Source organism: Plectrocnemia conspersa, unplaced genomic scaffold (genome assembly GCF_051122295.1).
Source record: "Plectrocnemia conspersa isolate PC_06_02 unplaced genomic scaffold, ASM5112229v1 ptg000002l, whole genome shotgun sequence".
Taxonomy (NCBI): Eukaryota; Metazoa; Arthropoda; class Insecta; order Trichoptera; family Polycentropodidae; genus Plectrocnemia; species Plectrocnemia conspersa.
The window spans coordinates 11982136-12008111 of record NW_028277166.1 but is presented as its reverse complement, the minus strand read 5'-3'; the positions used below and the strand labels follow the sequence as shown (position 1 = coordinate 12008111).

General features: G+C 29.8%; 1 protein-coding gene across 1 annotated transcript in view; it reads right to left on the bottom strand.

The window, feature by feature from the left end:
• Window positions 1–725: 725 nt before the first annotated feature.
• Ggamma30A (guanine nucleotide-binding protein subunit gamma-e) overlaps window positions 726–25976 on the bottom strand; it is a 128124-nt gene continuing 102873 nt past the window's right edge. The window contains exon 3 of the mRNA XM_088181528.1: window positions 726–2085. Within this exon, the coding sequence (XP_088037654.1) occupies window positions 1980–2085 (106 nt within the window). The 3' untranslated portion in view covers window positions 726–1979. The remainder of the gene's footprint in view (window positions 2086–25976) is intronic.

Genomic DNA, 25976 nt, shown 5'->3' with positions numbered 1-25976 from the left:
ATCGATACAAGCGATGCGGTCAAATTATTTAAGCATATACCGTGCCCTCATCTGCCTGGATCGTTAATCAAATTGGCACGGTTTTTTTAAATATATATATATATGTTATATAAGTATGCATCGGTTCGTAATGCCAAGTATTTGCTGCATAGTCGAAGTTAAAATGGTGTCGGAAATATTTGTTTGCGAGTGCAAAAGCAAAGCCATTCATCGCAAATACACGTAGGAATTGTTGGAAAGTGGAAGTTGCTCTAACTATGTATTTGTGATGGGCTTTGCCTCTACTCTATGAACTTCACGAAACAGCAAAACAGTCGGCAAATGCGAAACGAACACAATGATTATTAAATCTAACATTTTATTTAGTGTTTTTATTTTAATTATTTTTTTTATTATATATTATTACATATTATTTAGTTTTTATTTAACATTATTTATTTATCGGACGCTCGCGCGCCTTTTCATTTTATCATTTAATAACAAATTTTATAGTTTATTTATTTAAATCGTTTTAAGTTCGTACAGGTTTAAACGACAACTTTTAAGAGTCAATTCGTAATTTTAATCTACTTTACGTAGCTTGATGTTTTTTTTTTTAGTATTATACGACTAATTTAAATTGAAATATTTATTTTTTATATGTTTAATTAATTATTATTTAATCATTATGTTAAAATATCGTTTCATTGTCCAATATATACGCACTCGGATGTTAAAAAACACAATTTGCCACACAGATCATTTTCAATACAATCAGAAAAGTTTTATTGATCAAATAATATATTTAATAAAAAGATTCTAAATTTATGACTAGAGAGATATTAAATTATTTTTTTCGAGATATACACACACATACACATACGTCACTACATATACATATGTGTATGTATATATTGAAAAAAGTGTTAATTCTAATGATTTCGCACAAGATTTACATAGAGGACAGGTAGAAATTGCGAAGTGATAATGATTTTAATCGTGTCATAAGATACATAATATGGTTAACACACAATTTAATAATAATATAATATAACATAATGCGTATTAATATTAATTAATAAATAAAATAATGACGACGCGTATAAAAATATATCGCGTGCATAACTACTGTCATAGTGAAAATTTTATTCGATTATTAGTGTCATTTTCGTTTAATATTCAAATAACTATATTTACTTTTTAATTTATCTACATTCGACGTTTTGTATAGAGACGATGCGCAATCTTATCTAAGATTAATTGAAAGAAAATTCGGCGTTTGAGATTACGCAATGCGAAACGTCAATTATTCAGTTGAATCATTAGCCCTCGGGGCGAAAAATCATAGTGATAAAAATGTTAATGAAACTTTTATTACCGCTTTATTCGCCGCTTTTGTCGCACAGCGAATTAAAATTCCACTGCGCGAAATATATAATTATTATTTACATGTCAAAAAATTTGACGCCATGACAGTTTTTTACGTGATACAACTTTTTATACGCCATCCGTTTGAAATCAACAATGCCTTCATTATATCTTGCAACAGTATAACTTCACAAGTGCACACATAAGCGAGAGGATGCGACAGTGTTTTATGTACGGAGGAAAGTCCTCCTATATCTTATTTTCGTACACATATAAAAATTTATATCACATGTCGTCACATACCAAAACAAACAGTCTTCTTTATAATATTTTTATACATCGACTACGTGTTTTAAAAAATGAACGTTATTTTTTTATATTTTTTTGAAAAAGAAGCTTCGTGTTATTGAATGTGTAATAGTACGCCGAGTCCTGGCTGTTGTTAGGGGTGTTTTTTTTTTTGGTGAGTAGCAAATGTACTCATGAGGAATGTTTTGGAAGCAAGCGATTGTCTCCGAGACTCGGGCTGCTGCAACAGCATCCAACTTGTTGTTTTTATCTTCCATTCTTTGGTGTAGCTCTCTCTCTCTCCCGTCCCCTCCCCTCGTCTCTCTGGCTGTTGTTTGGTGTCCTTACATAATTACACATTTCCCTTTTTCCGCCCATGGATTACTCTTTTTGTCAGGGGCGTGAATCAGGGGGTCGTTCTTTTCGTTCTCTTCAACGTACTCCCTCATTCTGAAAATAAAGAAAAAACAATCGTTAATGTTTGCTACAATGCTTGACATCCTAATAATAATAGTACTCTAAAAAAAAGAAAGTTTTAACACATTTAATATACAAGCTTGGCAATAAAAATGGGGGACCCCAATAAATGTGTTATATCCTAAAAAATATCATGGTTGCTTTAAGTGTTTTATTTTTTGTTGCTTTAAGTGTTTTTAGTTTAGGAATGGTGTCAGTGGACGATCCTCAGAGTTCTGATTGGTGTGGCAGCGACAGTATATTTTCTGAGCGGTGGTGAAGAAGCTGGCGGCGGGATGTGTGCTGATCCATGATCGTATGTTGTCCGCGGGTGAGTGGTGGGGGCCTATCTGTCAGAGTCTACGAGTGTCTCAGTGTCCACCAGTGACTACCCTCTCCTCCTTGGAAACATGCATTAAATACTAAGGGCTTGATGATGAATCACAACCATGCAGTGATCGTCCATCCAATAAATGTATTTGCTTCTTAGAACAGCGAAATAGAAATACGTCTTTAAAAAGTGACATTTGTTTGATGGGCATTGTCCAAGGTCGTATACTGCAATGAGAATCTTATAGATCCGGTGGTTTTTTGTTTCCGATTTATCCGTTTTGCAACAAAGAAATATTCTTTCAATGACGGAGAATATTTACGATAAAAACGTGTTATTTACATGATTATTTCTGGTGGTAACGAAGGCCTTTGTGTAGTTCCATCCTTTACGCTATTGTCTCGTTTCCTTGTTGACACAGAAATATAGCAAAAGAAAAAAAGTATGAGATTTTCAATAGCCAAATAGTTCAAACTTTACTTGAAAGCAACTCAATAGTGGGCTTAATGATATAATTTAGATTTAGTATATTAAATTTTGAATATATAATTTAATAGAAGAATTTGATAAATTATTCATTTATTATATAAGGAATTTTGTACTCATAGAAATTTAGGTTTCAATGAAAAGTTAATGTTTATATCAAGATAACGATTTAATTTTATAGGTGATGTGGGTAAATATGTATGAATGCTTCACGGAGTGGTTCTTATCTATTGATAAGTTAATGTTTGTCTATCTATAAGTATATTAGAATAAAAAATTTGCAAGTGAACAAAAACCAATGCGAAATTCAAAGAAAATATGTACACAAAGCATAGAATTAAAATTATATTTAATTTTTTATACTCAAATATTATCAACTTACAAGTTTTTATTTATTGTAAATCTTCAGTAGCAATATGACTTATTTTAATTATTCATATATTCGGCTAAGAAAATCTAAGAAAACATTAAATTTGACGATCGATTAATATTAAAAATATAACAATCATAAATTATGATCTCCCAGATACGTTAGAAATTTAAAAACACTAGGGTCCATATAGGATTCAAACCTAATTTTTTCAGGTATCAGTCACAGACCCATATGACTGGTCTATCGTGTTGATTATTTATATTTATTTTTAACGCATCTTCATATTTTACGGTATTTTTAGCAATCATATATGCATGTATTATATATACTCAAACACTATGAAAAATTGGCTGAAAATTAATATAACCTAATCTGTGATAATCGATCGAAATTATATTTAAATGATAATCACTTTTCTGAATAATTCGATAGAAATTGAAAAACACATCACCTCATTAAAACGTCTTAATATTGATTGTCCCTTTCCTGTCTATATATAATTTAAATATGTATTTTTTTGTAATGTGTACAAAAGATCTCTTCATAATTTAATTAATATATACAGTTTGATAAAAGTAATTCGATAGTATAAAATGTCTGAATATTACCTTTGTTTGAATTTATGTACGTGTATTAAGAAAAAAATAAAAATTATATTTTATACAATATTCGTATTTCTTTTTATTAGAATATTGATTTGTAATACATTTATACAGGGATGAAAGAAGACGACATTAAAGAAGCACAAAAAATTCTATAATTAAAACTTATATTTTTCTACGGCTTCATTTTATTATAAGAAACTAGCTCAAAAGGGAAATTTTAATATGTTAGGGTAGAGTGAGAAAAGTTTTGAAAAGTTGGTTTAGTCGGTATGTAAAACTTTAATAGTAGCCATACAAGGGCGGTTTTGTCGTCAGATTTGGAATTTCAGCTGGGTTCGACGGTTAAAACCACATAAATGCCTTTGAAGCTGGTGACAATTTTTATCCGTTAGTCATTTTTAACAAGGTTAGATGTAAATATAAACATCAATATGTAATATATAAATATAACTTTTAGTAATTAAATAGACACGAATTTCTCTCAATTAATGTTTCTTAAAAATGTAATATCAAATAAGACTAAATTAAAAATATTTTAAGCAATTGATAAAAAAACATTATTTGATGGAAAATATAAAAATTCAGTTTAGAATAAGAAAAATATTAAATATTAATTTAGTAGCCATTTTTTATAATGGTTCAAGTTTATTTTATCTAATTGTTTGTGAGCTACAAATATAAGAAGTATTAGGATTTGGCTCGTTGTTTATGTATTTTATTAATTTTTAAACGAAAAAGTTCTTAGCTAGGAATAATTAATTTACTTTGTTAAATTATCTTGGGGGTTGAAATTGGACAATATTTATGCAGGATTCAATCTGTTCGCGGTCGGGGGTCGCACTCGTAGGTACGAGTCCCTTTTTGCCATGTCATCCGAAAACCGCGTGGTGTGCTCGTATTGAAATTGAATTCAGGCTCAAATTAATGGGGTCGGCCTGATAATGCGCGTATATTGTTCGGCCTGATAGGGGACGGACATAAATTAGAAGAGACCTTTTAAATATTCACTTTAAAATCGCACCGCACAATATTCCCGAACGACCTGCGGGGTCGACCTATCAAAATATCGCCAGATCGCTTCCGCGATGTATTATTTATACGGGTAATTAATCGGAGTGGAGTGGGCCATATGACAAAGTGGACAAATTAGAGTTTAAGAGATTTAATAATAATTAAAAATATACGTTTGTTAGATATTCATGTGTGGTGAAGAAATCACTTATGATAAAATAATTCATTTCAATTATAGTTTCTGACACTAAAATTCGCAAATGGAATACTTATTTTAAATAACGATTTAAATATTTGGAAAAAATGACTTGAAAAACGAACAATCGATAAAAAGTCGGTAAAAGCAAGTTTTAACTGGTAAAAACTCCATACTTATTAAATATTTTGTATAAGGTCAATAATAATAATACAAAAAGGTATTTGTGAGGGACTGATTAATTTGGCCACAAGCTAGGCGGCATTCTGGCAACACTGAAGTACCGGCGACGAGAAAAGACGACGACCGGTGGCGCTTCGTCCACCGATCGCATTCATAGCATTCAATAATAATGTAATTATTATAACAATACATCAATAAAATTCTACTGCAGTGGTGCAATCTGTGATTAATTGTCACCCGTCACCATTCACCAGACAAATATTAAATTGATTTTCAGTCAATCCTGAATATATCATTTTTAATTTTTAATTTACCTGATGTAAATATAAATATCGACATTTTAGCAATCAGTTTTTCACTCAATATTTTTGTTATTGTCGATTCATTTTCTAGTTAGAATTTGACAAATAGTATATTGTTTCACTTGCTCACAGTTGCTTGTTCGTTATTCGAACCCGCTTTGACCACTTTGGGAATATAAAATAATATTTTTTTATCAGCTCTTCTTTTTTTATTATAATTATTTAATATTAAACAATATGAGATTTTATTAAATATGTATTACAATGGTGAAAGCAAGGGGCATTAATTAGTAATTTTCATCCATTGTGGAATTAGGTTAATTCACAATTAAGTGCATCATATTAAAATATGTGGCTGCCAACATTGTCGCCAGTTTTTCAATACAACGCCCCTTGAAAGTGAAACAAAAGTGTTTTTTTCGCATCTGGCAACATTTTCAGCTCGATCCTTTTTATGTTTTATTCGTTACAGTCTCGACCCAATTGGCGTGCAAGCTGCGGTCACATATTGACTCGCACTAGAACAAATACAATATCGTCTGGCAGCTAAGAGAGCGCACGCGAAACTTTGCACATCTCTCCACTTTGATCGGGCCATAAAATTATTTTATTGGTCGCCCTGTGGCGCCGACGGCACGCGCGAAGAGCTCGTGCGGTTAGTTAATATCACGACCGGCAGATGTCACTAACCGACCCGAAACTTTACCCCTTTATATTAGGCCAGCCCTGGCTATTATAATTTATAAAGCTGGGCCAACTCAACGACCAATGCGATTTATTAAGACAAATGAGTAACATTTATAAATGTTCAGATAAAAAACGTAAAACGAAATTAGGAAAAAACAAGTATTTGGTTTTGTCCCGGTACGAAATAGACATAAACCTACTATTTGTTGAATTTTTTTAAACTAATTTAATGCCTCATATGGAAGGCGCATTGTTGACTTCACTGCTGTGGACTGTGTGACACATATCATTCTGCTGGCGATACGTAATGCTATCTTTATAAAATAAAATATTCAAATTAAATAAGATTAAATATATATCTGCGTTTATCATTCGTTTTTAATTCAAGAATTAAAAACGTTTAAATAAAAAATAATAATAAATCAGTGGTGCAAGTCGTGGCTTACACCAGAAAAACATTTGTTTAAAATTTCTATCATGTTTGGGAGATAAAGGAACATAAGAATTTGAGGTTAATATATACAGTGGAACTACGGTAAGTGGAAAAAAATGTTTGTAAATAAATTGTTTTTCTAAAACATGCATTTATGCATGTAATTATCATTAATTAATCAGTACACTAATTATTATAATAATGTTAACAATTCCTTGATCTTCGGGTCTAATAAGAATGTGTACTTATGTGACACACATATACGTATGGGGAATGCAACTGGAATGTATTTAAAATATTTGAGATAAAAACATGATTTCGTCGCTATAATATGCATTTAATATTGCTTATATGGTAGACAAATTATAAGAGGTGTCTATCTGGTCATTACAACTTGGTCCACTCAGTTCGCACAACCTCGGTGATTTATTATGACGGATGATTTATTTTCGGGTAAATATTATGGTAAAAAAATATAAACGCACTCATCCTTGACCCGGCATGTTTTTCCGTTCTGCCGACAAACATATCCAAAATAGCATGCATTATTCATGACATACCTATGGCATGGCTCGAGTTTGAATCTGTATATCCGTTGCATAATTTAAGCATTGCGTATAATTTGTACATAATGGCACGGGATGTGCGAAAATATGTAACATTTTTCAACGACGAGCGTCCGTTGCGTAAATTTTCACAACAACCCATAAAATTGATATCTGAATTTCAAAATAAAAAATATTTAGTGATTTTGAGTTAGCGTTTGACATAGCGGAACAAGTGACATTAAATCCACGTGTAGAGAAATGTAACATTACTTGACACGTACTGTTGAGATACACAATATTATATTTAGACTTCTGAAGATGATAAATTATTTTGTATTTTTAATAATAATTATTATTCATTACAAGCATTTGGCCTTTAATATTACATTTATTAAATAATTTATCTTATGAAGGTATTTTATATATTATAGATACAATATTCATTATTTTGAATGAGTTTAGTTCACTTACTCCTTTTTCGGTACAAAAATTATTTTATTCTATATAAATATACACGCATATTTGTTTTTGCTATAAAAGCTCCGTGGGTTGATAATTAATTATTATCCCTGGGACACAATAGGTTTGTCATTTTATGGCCGCCCCTGAGTACTCGGGTCGAACATCCGCTTCCGTCGGGGGCCAATTTTTCTCTAATTTTCCTTCCCGTCTGACCCGTGACAGGTTTATCAGCCGGCGACGGGATGAGTGGCCTTTTTGATTAAAATCGCCCCAGTCCTATGCGAAAAAATTCCATTTGATTCATCCGAGCGAGGGTAACTCCCCGATTTACCTATTGAAAAATTGAGCAAAAAATGGTGGAGGTATTTTGCAGACCCGAGATTAATGTAAATAAAATGTGAGTGAAAGAATCGAGGGCAATTGGGGCTCTAAATGCTAATAAACGTTGAGTGTTGAGGACTGTCCACCCTTTTGGAAGACAAAAAAATTATAAAGATAAATCAAATTCAATAAAAAGCTGTTTAAATTTATTAGAGATTCTGTCACAAATTTTTTTTAATGATTTATAATCTCTAACAATATTAAAAATAATGTTTTTAAGTAGGTGTTAATTTATAATAAATTTATTACATAACTTCTTTCGTTTTAAGAAAATTTGGAGCTTATAAATTTTTTTTTTAGAAAGTTTTAAAAAAAGCACTGTAGTAATAATTATTGAGAAGAATTAATGAGAAGCAAATAAATAATGTAACATTTATAATGGTTAGGAATTTATATTTTATGATAATATGATTAAAAGAAATAAACATATTTAAAAAGAGCACAATTAAAAAATAAATGTTTTAAAATATGCATGCTTTCTTTAATGATTTCAATAAAAATCAGAAGTAATTTTACTCTTAAAATTGTAAACGATTTTCTCAACTACTCTAATTGGCCTTATCTTTATTTTGCCAACCTAAATTACCAAAGTGAAGGTAAGGCCAATTAGAGTAGTTGAGAAAATCGTTAACAATTTTTGTCATTCAAATACTTCTGACTTTTCTTAAAAGCTTCCAAGAAAGCATGCATATTTTTAAACATCTAGCACGGACCCACTTTTTATGCAGCGTTATAAGAAAATTCAGCGGTTGTAAAACATTTAAAAATATTCGAATAAAAACAATCATTTAAAAATTCTCGAGAATTTGCTGATTTATCAAAAATTTTCATAAAGCCTTGTTTTGTTAAAAAATGTACGAAATTTCATGATTCAGCAAATATTATTTTCCGAGAAGAAACACTACCTACGTACGATACATAACATATTTTGGTAAACAAGGGATTAAGTTCATATTATTATTCTAAGAAATATTTCAAAATATCTTACTTCAGCGAAGCGCTGTGTAGCAGAAGTGTTTTGAATGTCAGTTGAAGTGATAATTAATTTTAAAATATTTATTTTAATTGATATATTATCAATAACAAAAATTAAAGGGTAAAAATAAGAATGTAGAGTGTAAAAATAAATGTCCTAGTTTGATAAAATAAATTTTAAAATGTTGGTACTGCAAAAAATAATTAGTTTGGGTGAAAAGCATCTACGATTTTTTAAGTAATAACATTTCTTTAGACAGTGATATTAAAAATCGATAAAAATCTTAATAAAGAACAGACAATGATTGAAATCTCGGTAATCCGAAAAAATATCAGATTATCAGAACGAAATTAGATGTATCAAACACGCGGAGAGTTTTTCGTGCGGCTTATAAATAGTTGGTTAATTTATATTATGTGATCCATAAAGAAAATTTTAAAAGTTTATTATGATATACATATATGTATTTATACGGTCCATATGTTAACAAGCATATATAGCACATATTAAAAAAATACCAGCATATACGAGTTATGACAATTCTCTAATTGGCCAAAAAACAAAATAAATATGCTTGATATTTATTTATTATATTCAACATTTATTGGTAAATATGAAAGGGTTTGATTGGCTAAGAACAGAGCCCCGGCGGTGGGCCCGATGTAGTATAGCCATTCACTGCACGTGAACTTTTGCGGAAGCTCAACCTACTAAGGGCGAAAGCCAACGGCAGGCTTAATGAAGCATACATGTGGCTCTTTAATAAAAAACGTTTTTTTCATTAAATTTTCATAATTCGAAAACCGATTTTTAAATGTTGTAACCCGGTTTTCAATTTTATAATTTATATTCAAAATTTTAATTAAGCGGTTAATATTTTGATTATAAACCGCATTAGTTACAAATAAAACGAAATGAAATATTTTAATAGTCAGTATACATATGTAAATATATTTATTAAATATATATTTATTTAGTTCTGCAATGTTTATTATTTTGTTAGATTTTTGTTCGTGATCATTGTTAAAAAAATGTAACAGATTTTTTGGGGTAGAGGAATCGACTAATTAGTTTTTTAAAGAACTCCTAGAAAAAACTTCTAATTTGAAAACATTATGAATCAATATGAGTTTACAAACAAAAGGATAAAAAAATGGATCTGCTTTGGGACACGGTCAATTGGGCGACGGCGATTGGGCGACGGTCAAATGGGCGATTCAAAATGGGCGACGGACAAATGGGCGATGGTCTTTTGGGCGACGGTCTTTTGGGCGATACAATAATAATGCATTACAAATAAATGTGATGCAAATCATGATCTTATAATTAATTAACATAATTTAATACATATTAAAAAATATATATATGTATATTATATATATTATATATACGTACATACGAAAATATAAGTAATATTTTTTAGAATAGAATTAAAAGATGAAAACATTATTTGGTCTAAACAAAATATAATATACCTACATAAGATATAGTATGTATATATTTACTTATCATTTGTGCTTATTTAATCATAAAATATCACTTAAAGTGATTTTTTTTATTCAAGAATTTAAGAGAGTTACCCGATATCATAAAACACTTAAAACACACGGCTTAAGTCGGTAATTTTATTATAAGTATACTACCTGATAAATGTTTATAGTGGGCCCTTACGCGAATTTTTTTTATGTTTTGAGCCTAGGAAACTACTCTGAGAACAAACCTTTGGAATTTCCATAAATTGCATATTTTACAGTTATTTATTTTAAATTAGATAGGATAGTTATATATAAATATAATAACACAGAACTAACGCTGATGAGTGTTTATCGTGGATTTTGCCCTTTACGCGATTTTTTTATGTTTTGAGACATAAATTACTGTGAGAACAATCTTTTGGAATTTCCAAAAATCGCATATTTTACCGTTATCTATTTTAAACTGAATAGGGTAGGTATATATAAATATAATAACCTAGAACTAGCGCTGATACATGTTTATCGTGGGTTTTGCCCTTTACGCGATTTTTTTTATGTTTTGCGCCTTGGAAATTAGTGTGAGAATAAGCTTTGGGAATTCATAAAAATCGCATATTTTACAGTTATCTATTTAAAACTAGATAGGGTAGTTATATTTAAATATAAAAACCCATAACTAGCGCTCAGTATACTTTTGAATTTTGACTGAAAATGTTCGCAAAAAGTTTCGTTGTGTCTTTGAAAATTATTTTTGTCGTGGTTTTAAAACACTTTGTCACAGTGTCATTGTGTTTTTGGTAAAAAAATTCAGTACAGCAAGAAAATAAGTATGTGTCTTTTTATCACATGTGGGTTATATTTTATGTGCTATTTATAGATAATTGGTTTTTATAGATCATTGTTGAGAACGACTAATTTGAGTTACCACAGTTTATATTCTTCATAAATGGATAATTCAGGCATATTGAGTCAAAAAGACAAGGAAAAATATGTTTGGAATGGATATCTTTATAAAAAGAATAGACCAAAGAATTTTTATAAAAGTTTTGAGGTTCAATAGAAAAAATATCATAGAATATTTACATGGTATTACATATAATTATAATATGAGTTAATAATTTGAAAATAAAATTGTTTTTAGCATTTAATATACTTTTTCATTTTAATGTATATTTTATTAATATTTACAATAAAGCAAAGCGTGCAAGTTTTTTCTGTCGCCCATATGACCGTCGCCCAAATAACCATCGCCCAATTGACCGTCGCCCAATTGACCGGAATCGCCCATTTGTCCGTCGCCCAATTGTCGCGTACCGCTGCTATTTGATGCTCTGAAAAGTATTTAAAGCTCTTCGTTACGCACCGAAAGAATATTTTCCATTTCAGGAAATTTTATAATGATACTTAGGATATCCTTCAGTGATTGATCAGTGGACGTTTTGTATTTTTTATACTCATATTTGCTGAAGAGGAACACAAAATAAAATTTAAAAATACTATTTTTAGTATATTTACAATAATTTGTTCAGTTTATTTTTTGCTTTTTAATAAATTTCATATGAAATTAAATCAATTACTTCATTATTTTCAACTTAAAAAAACTTGAATTATTCGTTATTTTATTTGTAAAACTTCGAAAACCGGGTTTTATAAAATAATGATAGTCGAAAACAGTTTTTTTTTCAATGTCGTTTTTTCGTAAAAGTCCTAAGAATAGGTTTTTTCTATGTGTCAAGCATTTGTATCTTGGAAGGGGGGACGCCAACGTCTGGGGGCGAGGCGTAGAACTTTGGATTACTCATCAAAAATTCCATTGACTAGTCATTCCTTATTTTTATAACCATTTAAATATTTTCGTTGAAAAAACTTTCAGAAATTTTAGAATATTTTAAATAATTATGTTTGATTTTGGTAAAAATCAAATTTAAATATTTCTTGAGTATAAGTTTACCATATTTAAATATTTCTTGCATATAATTATCAACAAGTATTCAAACAATATTATAGCTTTATAAAAGTTTTATAAAGGTACCGCATTCGGTCATTATTAATTTTGTTAGTTTTTGCTTAGTTATGATAATTTTGCTTATTAGTTTTATTAGTGTAGGAACAAGGTTTTTGTGTGAAATTTTGTACGTAATCTAAAATAAAATAATTTATTTTATTCTTAAAAGTGATATTAATGTATTCACATATGAACTAATATTGCATATAAATGAAATTTGATATGCTTTGATCTTTTTGAAATTTGATCTGAATCCGAGAGAGAGACAGAGAGAGTTTTCAGGGAAAGGAAATACTAACTTAATATAAAGTTTATATATAATACTTCATTTCAATTGGAGCTAAAATTTGATATTAAACATAATACAGTTTCACTGATACGTATCTGAAGGTAGTGCGAGTTATGCGTATTCATGAAAATTCGCCCGGGGAATTATTCGCAATTATCATATAAAGCGCGTGCCTTCCACCAAGCGGTTGTAAAAGTTTTACCGGTTGGTGCCCCTCGGGATCCTCTCGTGCAGCCTCTTTCGGCTCAATGGCTTCTTCTGGGATGGAAAAAATACACACACACATGATACATGGTACACACACGTGACATAAAGTTAAAGGTTGTCGTGCTTGCAAAGAGAAAAAAGAAGCGGCGGACTGTGGCGCAATATGGCCGATGTCTTGTTTGAATGGCACTGGAAATAGACTTGTCACATATTCATAACTGGCGTATGACTTACTCTTTAGAAGCCGCAACGGAAAAAATATGAATAATTCGAGGGAAAATTATTATTTTTCTCATATTCGAACGGCATGGTAAAGTACGTGACTCGAGCGAAGAGAGAAATATTGTACGATTTCATGGATCGATTTCGCTTTGCCAAAAACGTTTTTTCTGTACCACTTTATCGGTGTGAATGTTCTGAATAATTTTCTTTAAATATATAGATAAATTAAAAATTAAAATAGGACTCTCATAAATTATTAAAAATAATAAAAAAAATATAATTAATTATAAACGATAAATTTACAGATTGTCAACACCGCCCTTTATAAACTTAAAAAGTGCTTTATTGAGTAGACACGCCGTGGATACAATAAATTGTTTTCTAACGCTTTTAGCAAAAATTACATATACTGGGATATCACAGAAATTTTCAATGAATTCTCGTAAACAATAAGGGGGTACTTCGCTTGATTCGGATTACAGACAAAGAAGGCATATTTGAAAATGCTATAAACTTGCTAATCGTACAGCACGTGAATCGCTAATAAATTATTGAAGTGACACGCGCTCCGCGTATTGAAGCCGAGCATCTTCGAAGCCTTATCGCAAATAAAATCTCCATCTCTGATCGAATATCACTCTCACCAGAAGTATTTCCAATAAAAACACAGGGACAACGTGACATTTGGCGATACTGAATGGTAGTCGATTGTTCATCGACTACCTCAACAGCGACTCCATGTCTATCTGTAAAGAGAGTGAATCTGAGCTTGTGCAAATACTCTGATCAGATAAGCATCATAAAATACATATTTCTAGTTATTAATTGCTGCATGTATTAATAAATAGCGAAAAGAGCACATGTGGTAATCCATAACTAACATATTGAGATAAATATATTTGATGTTAATAACATAAATTACATACATATATTAATATTAATTGAAAAAAATATACAATCTTTACATATTATTAAATTATTTAATCTATAATATAATGTTCCAATATATTATATTATATACATTTCGAAGAAAACTTTACATAATACAACATCATAAGATTAATTAGAATAATACGGATTACAAACATCCCTTAAATGTTATGTTAGGTTAAAATATGAATATAGGATCGTTTACGTTGAAGGTTAGATTGAGCTAGGTAAAGTTTGGAGAGAGGTCAGACGTTTACTTTGATAGCGATTTAACTTTAGATCAAAATTAAATTTTATGAAATAATAAAAAATATTTTATTTACAGAATAATAACACAATATTTCATTTGTAATTTACGTCACCTAGTGTAATGAGTAATGAATTATTAACACACTGTTTGACAACGGCAATATGTCCACGTAACATGTGCCAGCGGACGACAATTTATACGACCCTTTTATCCGTTCTATAAAATAAGCATTACACAAGAGACCGTCGATAATAATTGAAAACCACGTTTTCGCTTCGCTGTAAATATTTTATTTTTAAAAAATCTGATGAGTTAAATTCACTCGAACCACTTCAAAGTCAATCGCAATCCCATCTAGGAACGATAAACCTAGGATACGATATATAAACTTCTCGCATATAATGTGAGATGAGAGTGGGAAAAAAAAACTTTCGAGATTTTCGAATAATACGCGTATACTTTACTTTAGCCTTCGTGATATATTTCAATGCTCACTTACACAATTTTGAACTCGTTCTCGACGTGCCGGAATGAGGTTATGAGTTTGAAAGAGCGAGAAAAAACTACGGGAAGGGAACTAGACGAAAAGGGATGTGCGGCACGATAACGTGACGTATTTCTCGAGAAACTTTTCAATATATATCCACTTGAACGATGCGAACGTCTTTGGAATTGTTTGAGGTGAAAAAATGTGTGTCGTTTCGACATGCAAACAATAATAAAAGACACTTTTTCACAGCTACTCTTGTGTTGTTTGGTTATTCTCGTATTATATAATACAATGTATGCTATAGTATTTTACGATTATATACAAGTAGAAGTATTTTATTATCCCATTTTATTATTCAAGTATATACATATATATGTATACCATGTAGGTCTACAGTCCTTGTTCAGCGTGTATATTAATTAAATTAAAATACATGTTTCTTGAATCGTAAACGTAAAAATTAACGTAGTAGAAATTAATTTAAAATAAGGGCTAACACGTACATATGAACACTTTCACTCAATTTATCATTGCTTTCATCGACTCCCTTCAATTTTTTTAAATGCGCAATTCTTCTTAAGGCTTTTTACTTCAACGGTAAGCTCTTTCCGTTGCAGTCTTCAATCCATTTAAATAAGCAATTTTCCATTCTAGCTACTATTTTATTATTTACGCGTGCAATTCGTTTCATGGATTCAAAGGATCCGATGATAGCTCTATCTATATTTTATGTTTCATTGAATTGTACGAAACGCTGCTTTACGTAGATTAAATTCTCTTAAAATTACGAAAAAATATTTAATATTCTAGTCGATCTAAAGATCTCGGGACAAAGCCATACAGCACCAAACAAGGACGTCATTTCAGAGAGGGGGTGGGGGAAGTATGTCAGTGGTCGTTTTTTTAATATTTCTATTTCATGAAGGTTCATTGTATTTCATTCAATGACAAGAATTTTTTTGGGCAAATAAAAAGGGATCTCTGTTTAGAATCCACGTCAAAAGCAATAAAATCGTGCCGTCAAAGTCGCAGTGAAAACGATCGGATATGTAGCGTTCACATTAAGACTTTTTATACCAATATTACGCCCCTTAATAATTAAGAATCAAATGAAGCATGTTTAAACCGAATTTTGACCAATAAGAGATCGCAAAAACTATTATCTTTTCTCAGAAATCAAAATCCACGGCAAAAACGTGTCGGTTCTGTAGCAGTGAGAACACTCGTTGCCGAGCGTTTCCACTGCGACGGCGCCGGCACGATTTTATTCCTTTTGACGTGAATTTTTGACTTCTGAGAAGGGATAATTGTTTTTGCGCCCGTCTATTGACCAAATTTCGGTTTAGGTACACATTGACCAATATTCTTATATCAGAAATCCATAGTAATATCGGTAAGGATAGCTATTATTTTTACAATAGTGTAATATCCAAGTGGAGATGGACTATGGAGCAATATACGAAATGCTACGCCTGTCTATACTTTATCTGCTTATTTTCCCTTGAGAGATGAGTTGGCTGAGTTTGTATTTTAGAATTGATCAAATAAATAAAACTAAACGATTTTTATTTAAATTAATTAATATACATTTAATGACTTAGATTTTTTAATTAATAAATTAATATTTTGAATTATATAATTTATTAATTATTAAATTTATACAATTAATATTTATTGAATTAAATAATATAATTAAATTACATAAAATTAAAAAAAATATATCAAATTAAATTGTGACATTGTTATAAATTATTTGATTTAAAAATTTATTTGTATTAAAATGATATAATTTTGAATATTTTAAATAATCATTAAAAAATACATTCATTAGGTTAGGTTTGGGTTTGAACAGCAAATGGACGTTTCAGAACTATAAAATTGGGTTTCATAAACATTTTCGTGCAGCATTTAATTTCACTAGCGCTTATTAGTGCAATTATATTTTTTCTGGTAGAAATATATATCCACTGGTGAAAATGTATTTGGACTTTACTAGTGAAAATATAACTTCACTGAAAAGTACACGTTTTTGAGATTTGCGTTAGACGATAATATAGGATTGGTTTTTCCAACATTTTGTTTCGTTCAACGAACGAATTCTGCGAATTTCGGTCATAGTAAATACGTTGATAAACATTCTATTCACAATTTTTTTAAAGGTATTTTTTTGTTAATAAAAATATAAAGGCATACAAAAAACTATTAATTTTAGAGCGGCACTCGGGTATATTGACAGAAAAAACGACAACCTGTGTTATTTAAGTATACAAAATGTTATATTATATCGAATAAAATTTTTTCAAATTTTATTTGATATAGTATAAAATTTAAACAATTATTCGAATGTTCATATAGTTGAAAATTGGATGAATAATTAGAGTAATCTAATATTCGATTAAAAAGAAGATGGAGAACATTATTAGTGGAGGCAAAGACTCGTCTTGGATTATCGGGAAAATAATGATGAATTAATTAAATAAATATATCAGAAATAAATATTATTTTGCTACTGATAGATTGGAAAATTATAATTTATTATACAGATTTTGCAAGCCTTAATTAAAGATTAATTGTTCTCAATAATATAGCGCTTCTAATTTTCGATCAAAATATTATTCTTTACAACCCATTAATATTTCAAAGATAAGAAAGTATGAACGATACACAGTACATTAAAATCTATTGGTACACTAAACTAAGCTCGAAAATAAGACCGTAACTGACTACTGTGTGCCTTCACGCGAGCTTTTTCACTGCGAGCTTTCGTAACAAATGATAAAATTGAGTGGTTCGACTTACGTACAATAATCCATTGGCGCATGTTCGCGCACGCACAAAAAACTCGATTATTGCGTAACATATAAATTGCTAAGCGGACTGTACGTCAGTCACGTTGCGAATTTAAATATTGCGTTAACGTGAATATAATAAAGGGCGGTAAAGCTAAAGGGAGCGATTCACGTATATAAGCTCGACCGTGTCGCGGATGTTAAGGGCGTGGGATTTGAGCGTTTATCCACTTACCGTACGGGTCACCGCTTCTCTGTCATCCCTCGCGTGATCGCGCGAATATATTTAGGGGATATATAATGTGTGCAAACGGTTAAATTGAGTTTGTGTAGCTTCTTATCCTTTTGAGTAGCACTAGGCACGGTATTAGAAACACTTTAGAGCCAAGTAAACGTGTTAGTATGCATGACGGAGAATTATAAATTTCCATTCGATACCCAGACGAAACTTTCTTGTTAAAAATGTAGTTTTAAAAGACTGGAAATGTATACTACTTTATTAGTAAATTTTGCATGAATTTTTAAAGTACATAATTTGACTATAATATTTTAAGCAGATAGGTTTAACTGGTATACTGATTTTTCCTGATTTATTAAAAATGATCGATTAAGTTCGACGAAAACGATAAAATTAGTTGCGAGCTTTGTATTTTAATTTTCCGCTGTTTATTTTTATATAAATGAATTTATAGTTATAGTTCAAGGATATAAACCAAGATTGTTTAATGTAAAACTTATGAACAACTTCAAAGAGTTTTGATAATCTCAAGGCAGCAACGATCAGGGCCGCCTAGAGCGAACCCGGGCTCTGGAAAAACAATGATTCTGGGCCTCATGACAAAAATGGCATGTTATATATTTTTAACATCGTAATATAATTTCTTAAAAAAATAATTTTTCGCACGGGTTAACCTTTTCTACGCTACAAATAAATATAAAAATCAGCCACCATTGCGACATATTTTCTGAAATTATACTTTATGCGAATTATTTTAATTAGGCATTAAAAATTATAAAATAAATCTACTCATAGTTCTTAGCTGCTCAGCGTTGCCATATAGTAAATTTCCAGTCCAGGGCAAAAACAATAAAATCGTGCCATCGCGGTAGAAACGCTCGATTATCAAGCGTTTATATTAAGATTTTTTATAACAATATTTTGAGTGAGAATCGAATAAAGAACATCTAAACCAAATTTTGGTCAATAGAAGAGCCAAAAAATAATTATCCCTTCTCAGAAGTCAAAAATCCACGTCAAAAGCAATAAAATCGTTGCCGTTCTCACTGTGTTCAGCCCTTTTTATCCATATTTATTGTATGGATAAAAAGAGCTCAAGGAACTTATATCTAAAATACATCAGTACATATATATCAAACAGTATAGAGTATAGATTCATTATTTAAAGTCGATTTTGACTTTTTTTATAAATATATTCCTGCTATGATTTTTTCCAGTGTCGGGCCCATCAAAGAGTAAGGGCCCTGGGAATTTGTCCCCTCTCGGCAAGCCTGGCAATGATATAACTATAACACATACGAGTTCCTTACTATACATACATTGAATTCCAAATGAACGGAGAATGGAAATGCGAACAGGAGATTAAAAGCCGCACAGAATAGGTACGAAAAACGTTCTAATGTAACCAAAGCTATTGAAAAGAGATTATAAGCTTTCGGGATGCGGTTATTAAGACAAGTTGACAGAAATAAAATATCGGAAGTATTAAATATGTAAAAGTTTTCATAACAGTTTAAAAGTACCTCGGTTACATCATAAGAAATTAAAAGTGCTACAATTTTTTGTGGCCCAAAGTTTCAAAAGTAAAGTAGTGATGATCGCTAATCTACCTAGTCACAACGGGGTAAAAACAATTAACAATTAATGATAAACAAGACTAAAATCAAAACCTGTTAATCAGTGACAGCTTATAATCAATAAACGGAACATTGCACAGCATAGCTCAATTTTATTTTAATTATTCAAAACGTAATCTGGAAAAACCTATTTTGTGTTAATCGATCAGAAATATAATTATATAATAATCACTAATTCTGATATAACTAATGATTGAAATTGGACCAAATAATTAATTGTGGAAACATGATGGCAAAAATACATTTCAACATGATACATAAAGAACAGAAACTAAAATAAAATGAATGACAACCACAAAGAAAGACTTTGTTGCATCGCCAATAATTTAAAGAGTTTTTTAATCTTTTTCTATCTTAATATATAAACAGCTGTTATTGAAAAAAGCTTTCGTAACTCATTCGTTTGAATACCTAGCCCCACATCAGTTAGCATTGAATAAAAACTATTTATTAAAAAATAAATTCACAAAATATTTTTGTAGCTTCTTGGTGAAACATAATTTGACTAATCAACAGCTTTCTCATATAAAACAAAATTTTTAGGCAAGCTTTTTAGTATTTCTTCAACATTTTTTATCATACATAGAGTTGGGTCTACGAGTGACAAAAATATAAACATAAATGCGAGCAATGTATTATGAATACGACGCGTTGTCACATAGTGAACAAGACAGAGGTCGACAAACAAAGATATTAACCATAGTTATTGACATAAAAAGGCGTTCAAGCGTATTCGATATACGTATCATATATATGCCACTTTTATTGCTATCGCAAACATTGAAGACGTACGCATGTGGAAAACGTACAAAACGGCGGAAATATTAACTCTTAGCAACAATTATATGCGACGTAGTAATTATATTAATTTGGTTGATGGATAAGATTTTCATATTCAGTTCAGAATAATCAAAAGTCTTTTCATGTACAATAATTTTTTTTCTGATTTGTTCAGATGTTTTGATACATTCAATTTTGCCGTATATTATTATGGTTAAATGTGGCGCATAGTTACGTAAAATATTTTGCTTTGATTACAATTGGAAAGCATTTTCGCTTAGAACCTAAGATTTTTTATTAATATATAATCTACATTATGTCTATAAGCTTACTCTCACTACAATAGGTTTTCAAAATGGGCTCTACGGCCTTCCTGTTGACTTTGGAAAAATCTGGCCTTCATAGGAAATAGGGGGCGTTAAAGAGCAAATAGGCAATAAAGAAGATTGTGAAAAAAATTGTTGTCCATAAATGTTTGTATAAAATACTCACTACAATGATGAACTACTTCAAGTATTATTTGTAATATTAAATTAAAAAAATAGGCATAGAAAATATTATACACATTTTAATTAAATTTAAAAATTATAGGCATACGATTTTTATTACCGAAACAGGATACAGATTTTAAGCTATATTAATAAATCTAAACTAGTGTTTTATACGATAAAACAGATTTTGATACACTATTGATTTTTCTCGTCTGTCTTGGAAAGTTCGCGCGAAACGCAAATTCCTTATCTATGTTTTTTCACTAAGATTTTTAATATGATATTTTTCTATTGCGCAGAAACAGGCTCTATTTAGAATCTGATTTCATTCGTGACATTAGAACCAGGTTATCTAATTTTAGGGGTCTTCCTGATTTAGGGGTCTTTCAACCCCCTACCACAACTTTTAATTTTTTTAACCACCTATGGTATTTTTAAAGCTTTAATACATCTCTATATATTTCGCAGATAGTCTGTGTAGCTTATTTTGCTTTCAATCCTTTGCCTAATAAACAGCACGAACTAGCAAAAATGCGTCTCTAAAATTTTTGGCCTTGGCATTTTTTTCTGGGGATTTTTTTTATATGTATTAATAGTATAAGGATTAACCAAGCTTCGAAATAAAATGTGTTGACTCAACCACAATGTGTTGACTAAACGGTTTTCGACAAATAAATGTTTTCAAAAGATTTAATTTAAAAAATATTTTCTTTTCGCTTTCCTTTCAAATTAAATGCTATTAGTTCTCTTTACTTTTCCCAATTGCAATGTAAAACCCAGATATACTTTTGTAATTGATCACATGCCATCGTTTACAAATTTTCTTTATTGCATTCTAAGATCCAATGAAAATAAAGTCACTTTATAGGGTACAGCTTAATGCATAGTTTCTCTTTAAGATCTGTGTAAATTAAATAAAGAAACTTAATGTTTAGAATACGTATATCATAATACGTAATTTTAACGTAGTATATTTATAACATTGTGCATTTTTTATTGTGAATTATTTCTGAAAAGCTGCCTTCAATATATGTATGTTAATATAACAAGAAGTTAATAAAATATATTGTGTTATATTTTAATCGAAAACAACACACATTTTATAAATAAATTCGTTTATATTTTTTTATAGCTAGAACCATATTACAATTTAGAAAAACCCATAATACAATAATGTATCATTAAATCAAAGCATTAAGATAATAACATAAATTATTTAAGCACAATTTGCAAATCCATAATTAGAATATTTAGATTTAGATTCATACAATGTATTAAAATTCATAATAAAAATAATTTTAGAATATATTGTTTTAAATTAAAAAACGCTTATTTAACAAAAATAAACCTAAAATTATATAAAAAAATTAGATCTGATACATTTAGCATATTTATAAAACTAAGTGTAAATTTGTTATTTTTAAATATTTTTTTTGATATTTTATAGAACTGGAATTTGCAAACTTTGCCCTTTTTAAGCTTTTAAAGTTTTGATATTAATATTGGTAATTTTGATGTCAAGGATCACATAAAAATGTCGGTAGTATAATATAAGTCAAGTTCTGTTTAAATTATTTTCATACACAACATACAAGACATACCGATTTATTTTATGTTTTGGGCGGGATCCTTTTGGGACGATATAGCTTCGATTGTAATTTATCTAAATGCTTTTTGGATAAAATTCATGCGACAAGGAGTAGGAAAAACACGACTGTAAAAATATAAATCAACATAAATTAATTCTTTATTTTAATGAATGTAAATAAAACTAAGGGGTCAGAAGAGTGACTTAATTTATTCTTTCAGTAAACTTACACAGCTTACGAATTTACTTGTTATATTTAATAGTCGCTTTGTTGTAACCCTAATTAAGCCACATAAGTATAGTTGTTTGAAATTTTGTTCTATTAAATATATGTATATGTATTTGGATACATTGTATTGTGTGACTGTGTCGTTTTATATTATTATTCTAAATATTATACAATTGTAAGTGAAAGGGGCGTTGTATTTAAATATATAAAAAGATAAATTGTAAAAGGAAATATCTAAGAGCTATGGATTAAACAATAATAATGATTATTGATAAACTTTAAAGGTATTGATACATTATTTATTATATATTATAATATAATTGGTTTTAAAAACTATATAGTAAGCTTTATTATTTATTAACTAGGTAAGAAAAAAACATAAAGTTCTTTAATGGTAAAGTTGCCTGTATTGCCAAAACTTTTACACGGTCGACCGAGCAGTTAATATTTATTTATGTTATCAAATTAATCTATATGTATACATATACATAATATATCAGCTACCATGAATAATGCACGAACTTACAAAAACAAAGACGGAAAAGAGAAAAAACAGCAAAGAAGAAATCTTCGCAATGTTGATTAATAACATCTTTTCCAGCACATCGTTCGACAGAAAACGTTACCGAGAAGAAAAAAAAACTTTTGTGCAAAGATAATCTAATCGCCATGCGCTGAATATATTGTTACAAGGTCCGTAGCGTATTGGCTAAGGGTGGATTTATGTATAAATTATGGTTTTGCGTAAGACGTTATGGGGCTTATGAGAGGGCGTTCACCTAAATTCACCTCCGTTATGGGGCCATTTGGAAATTTCTTACATTTATGTCTTACAATATAGCGGGACTTATGGAGATTTGGTTGTGTGCGTTTTCTGGGATCTGTGCCAAGTTGTTACAACTTTCAGAAATGTTTACCGACATTTTGCGAGGGCGTCAAGTGTGGCGTAAGAAAAACAATGAATATCGCGGAAGGGCGACATAAAACTTGGCCTTCGTCCTATCTCAGCCAAAGGCTTTTCCTTTCCAAGGACGAATTTTGTATACATGTATATATATATATTTTAAATTCAATTAATGAATATTTTTCACTGACCGAATCCAGGCTTAATCTTCTGGGAATAATTTTCAAAATGGTGGTGTTACAAGGGTCCGAAGGGTTCGCTGTTTCCCGAAAAAATACGAAAAAAGTACTTTGTAATCTCGAGGGTAATAACACAGTGAATCTGAACAATTTTGCAAGTCCCTCGCCTCTATTAATCAGCAAAGTTGGAAACAAATACACAATCTGTGTAGTTTGTTTTGGTAAGCTCTGTGTAAGTTTTGCGTAACTATTATATTATGGTGTATAATAAACGACCACGTGTTATGTTAACAGCAACGTGCCTACGAAATAGTTTAAATTTATTTGTAACTAAGTAAAAGCACTGAGTTGCTTATACACGCAAATGTGATACATAGAAATATTTATTTGGTAATAATTAAAAAATAAAGTAAATATTATAATTACATAATAAAGAATTAATCAATGTCACTTTGTTTTATCTATTCCAATATATAATATATGTTATAATAATTTTACCTTCTAAGAATAGCAGATTATTACAAAAAAGCGTCAACTCCATTGTAACACTACAAAATATGTAAAAATAATTCCACCCTTTTGTTAGCAGACCTGTCAGAAAAGAAAATGTACGTGGATGAAATTATGTAAATATTGCCGGTGTAAAGAACATGAGATAAATCTAGAAGATCTTATAACTTTATTTCAACGCTTTAAAAAAAAGTACATAGCTTTTTATCTTGTAATGTATAATTATATATAAAGAGCCATTTAAATCTTTGCTATATGTACAATATATACTCACACAAATAATATAATGCAATAGGCTACTTTTAAACGCGCCAACATATTCATAATATTATAATAAATAAAATTCATCTTAATATATCAAACTTACAGTAAATGTTTATTACCAGTAAAAACATATTTTTATTTTCACTTTAATCTTAATAAAATCATATCGGAATACATTTTCACTGGTCGATATATATTTCAACTCGTGAAAATATAATGTTTTAATACTAATGATAAGTGTCGTTTGATAGGCATAAAACGTAAATGTCGGTTAAAATATGAAAAATATTCAATCCAAGCTATTCAAGTCAACTTAGGTAAATGTTAAGCTTTACTAATGTGCTTTAAAATGAAAAATTATAAAACTAACTATAGATAACTTATACCTTAGTGAAACTGTTAAAATAATCTATCTATAACTAACTACAGTTTTTGAACTTTCATTAGGTTAAGATGGCTTTGGTTAATTCGTTTGGCTTATTTTGGAGTTTGAACTATCAAAATTGAGATAAATTGAGTTTCAACTAGGCATTCGAGATTTTTGGAGTTTTTCGTTAATCGAGAAACGGGAGTTCTCATTTTTATTGAAAAAATTGATTATTACAATACGGTATATTATTTAAATATCATCATATTATTGATGCAGAGAACTGCATAATAGTTAATGAAAACAAACTTCAATAGGATGATGATTTATCATATTGGACGGGATTAATCAAAGGTCAAGTACAGACCGATCTACTAAGATAAGAAGATAAAAAAACTCTTTGTATTATTAGAACAACGAGATTTAAGTTCACTGACAGGTAAATTGTATGGCGTGGAAAGCCCCATACATTTTTGTAATCTGCTGATTTTTACGTATATAAGTTTCTTATTATCTGATTATTAGTAGTTATTAGATTACTAAATAAAAAGATAAGGCCGATTAGATAAGCCATTCAAATACTTCCGATCTATATTCAATTTTTTTAAGAAATCATGCGTATTTTTTAGTAGCTGACACATATCCACCAGCCGCGTACGGTGAGATACTTTCCCTTTCGCTGGCTCGCGTGCTAAGTAACAAGAGTGAGTGAGTGCGTTATATGCGTTCCGCACGCCCACTTCTTTTCACTCGCTCTCGTCACTTAACACGCGAGCGAGCGAAAGCGGATGTATCTTACGTACGCGACTGATATCTACCCTTTATTATGCAATGGTGTAAAATATTTAAACATATTCGTACTAATTTATTTTTAAATAAAAAAACTGACTTTTAGCAAAAAACATTTTTTTCCAAACGTATGTATAACAATTTAGTTTTACTTATATTGATAAGTGAAATTAAAAAAATATTGTTTGATACATTTTCATACATTCTTTTTTATTTTTTACTTTATGGGTTATTTTGTATTTAGTACTTTTTGTTAAATTTATAAAGGTTATTATTCT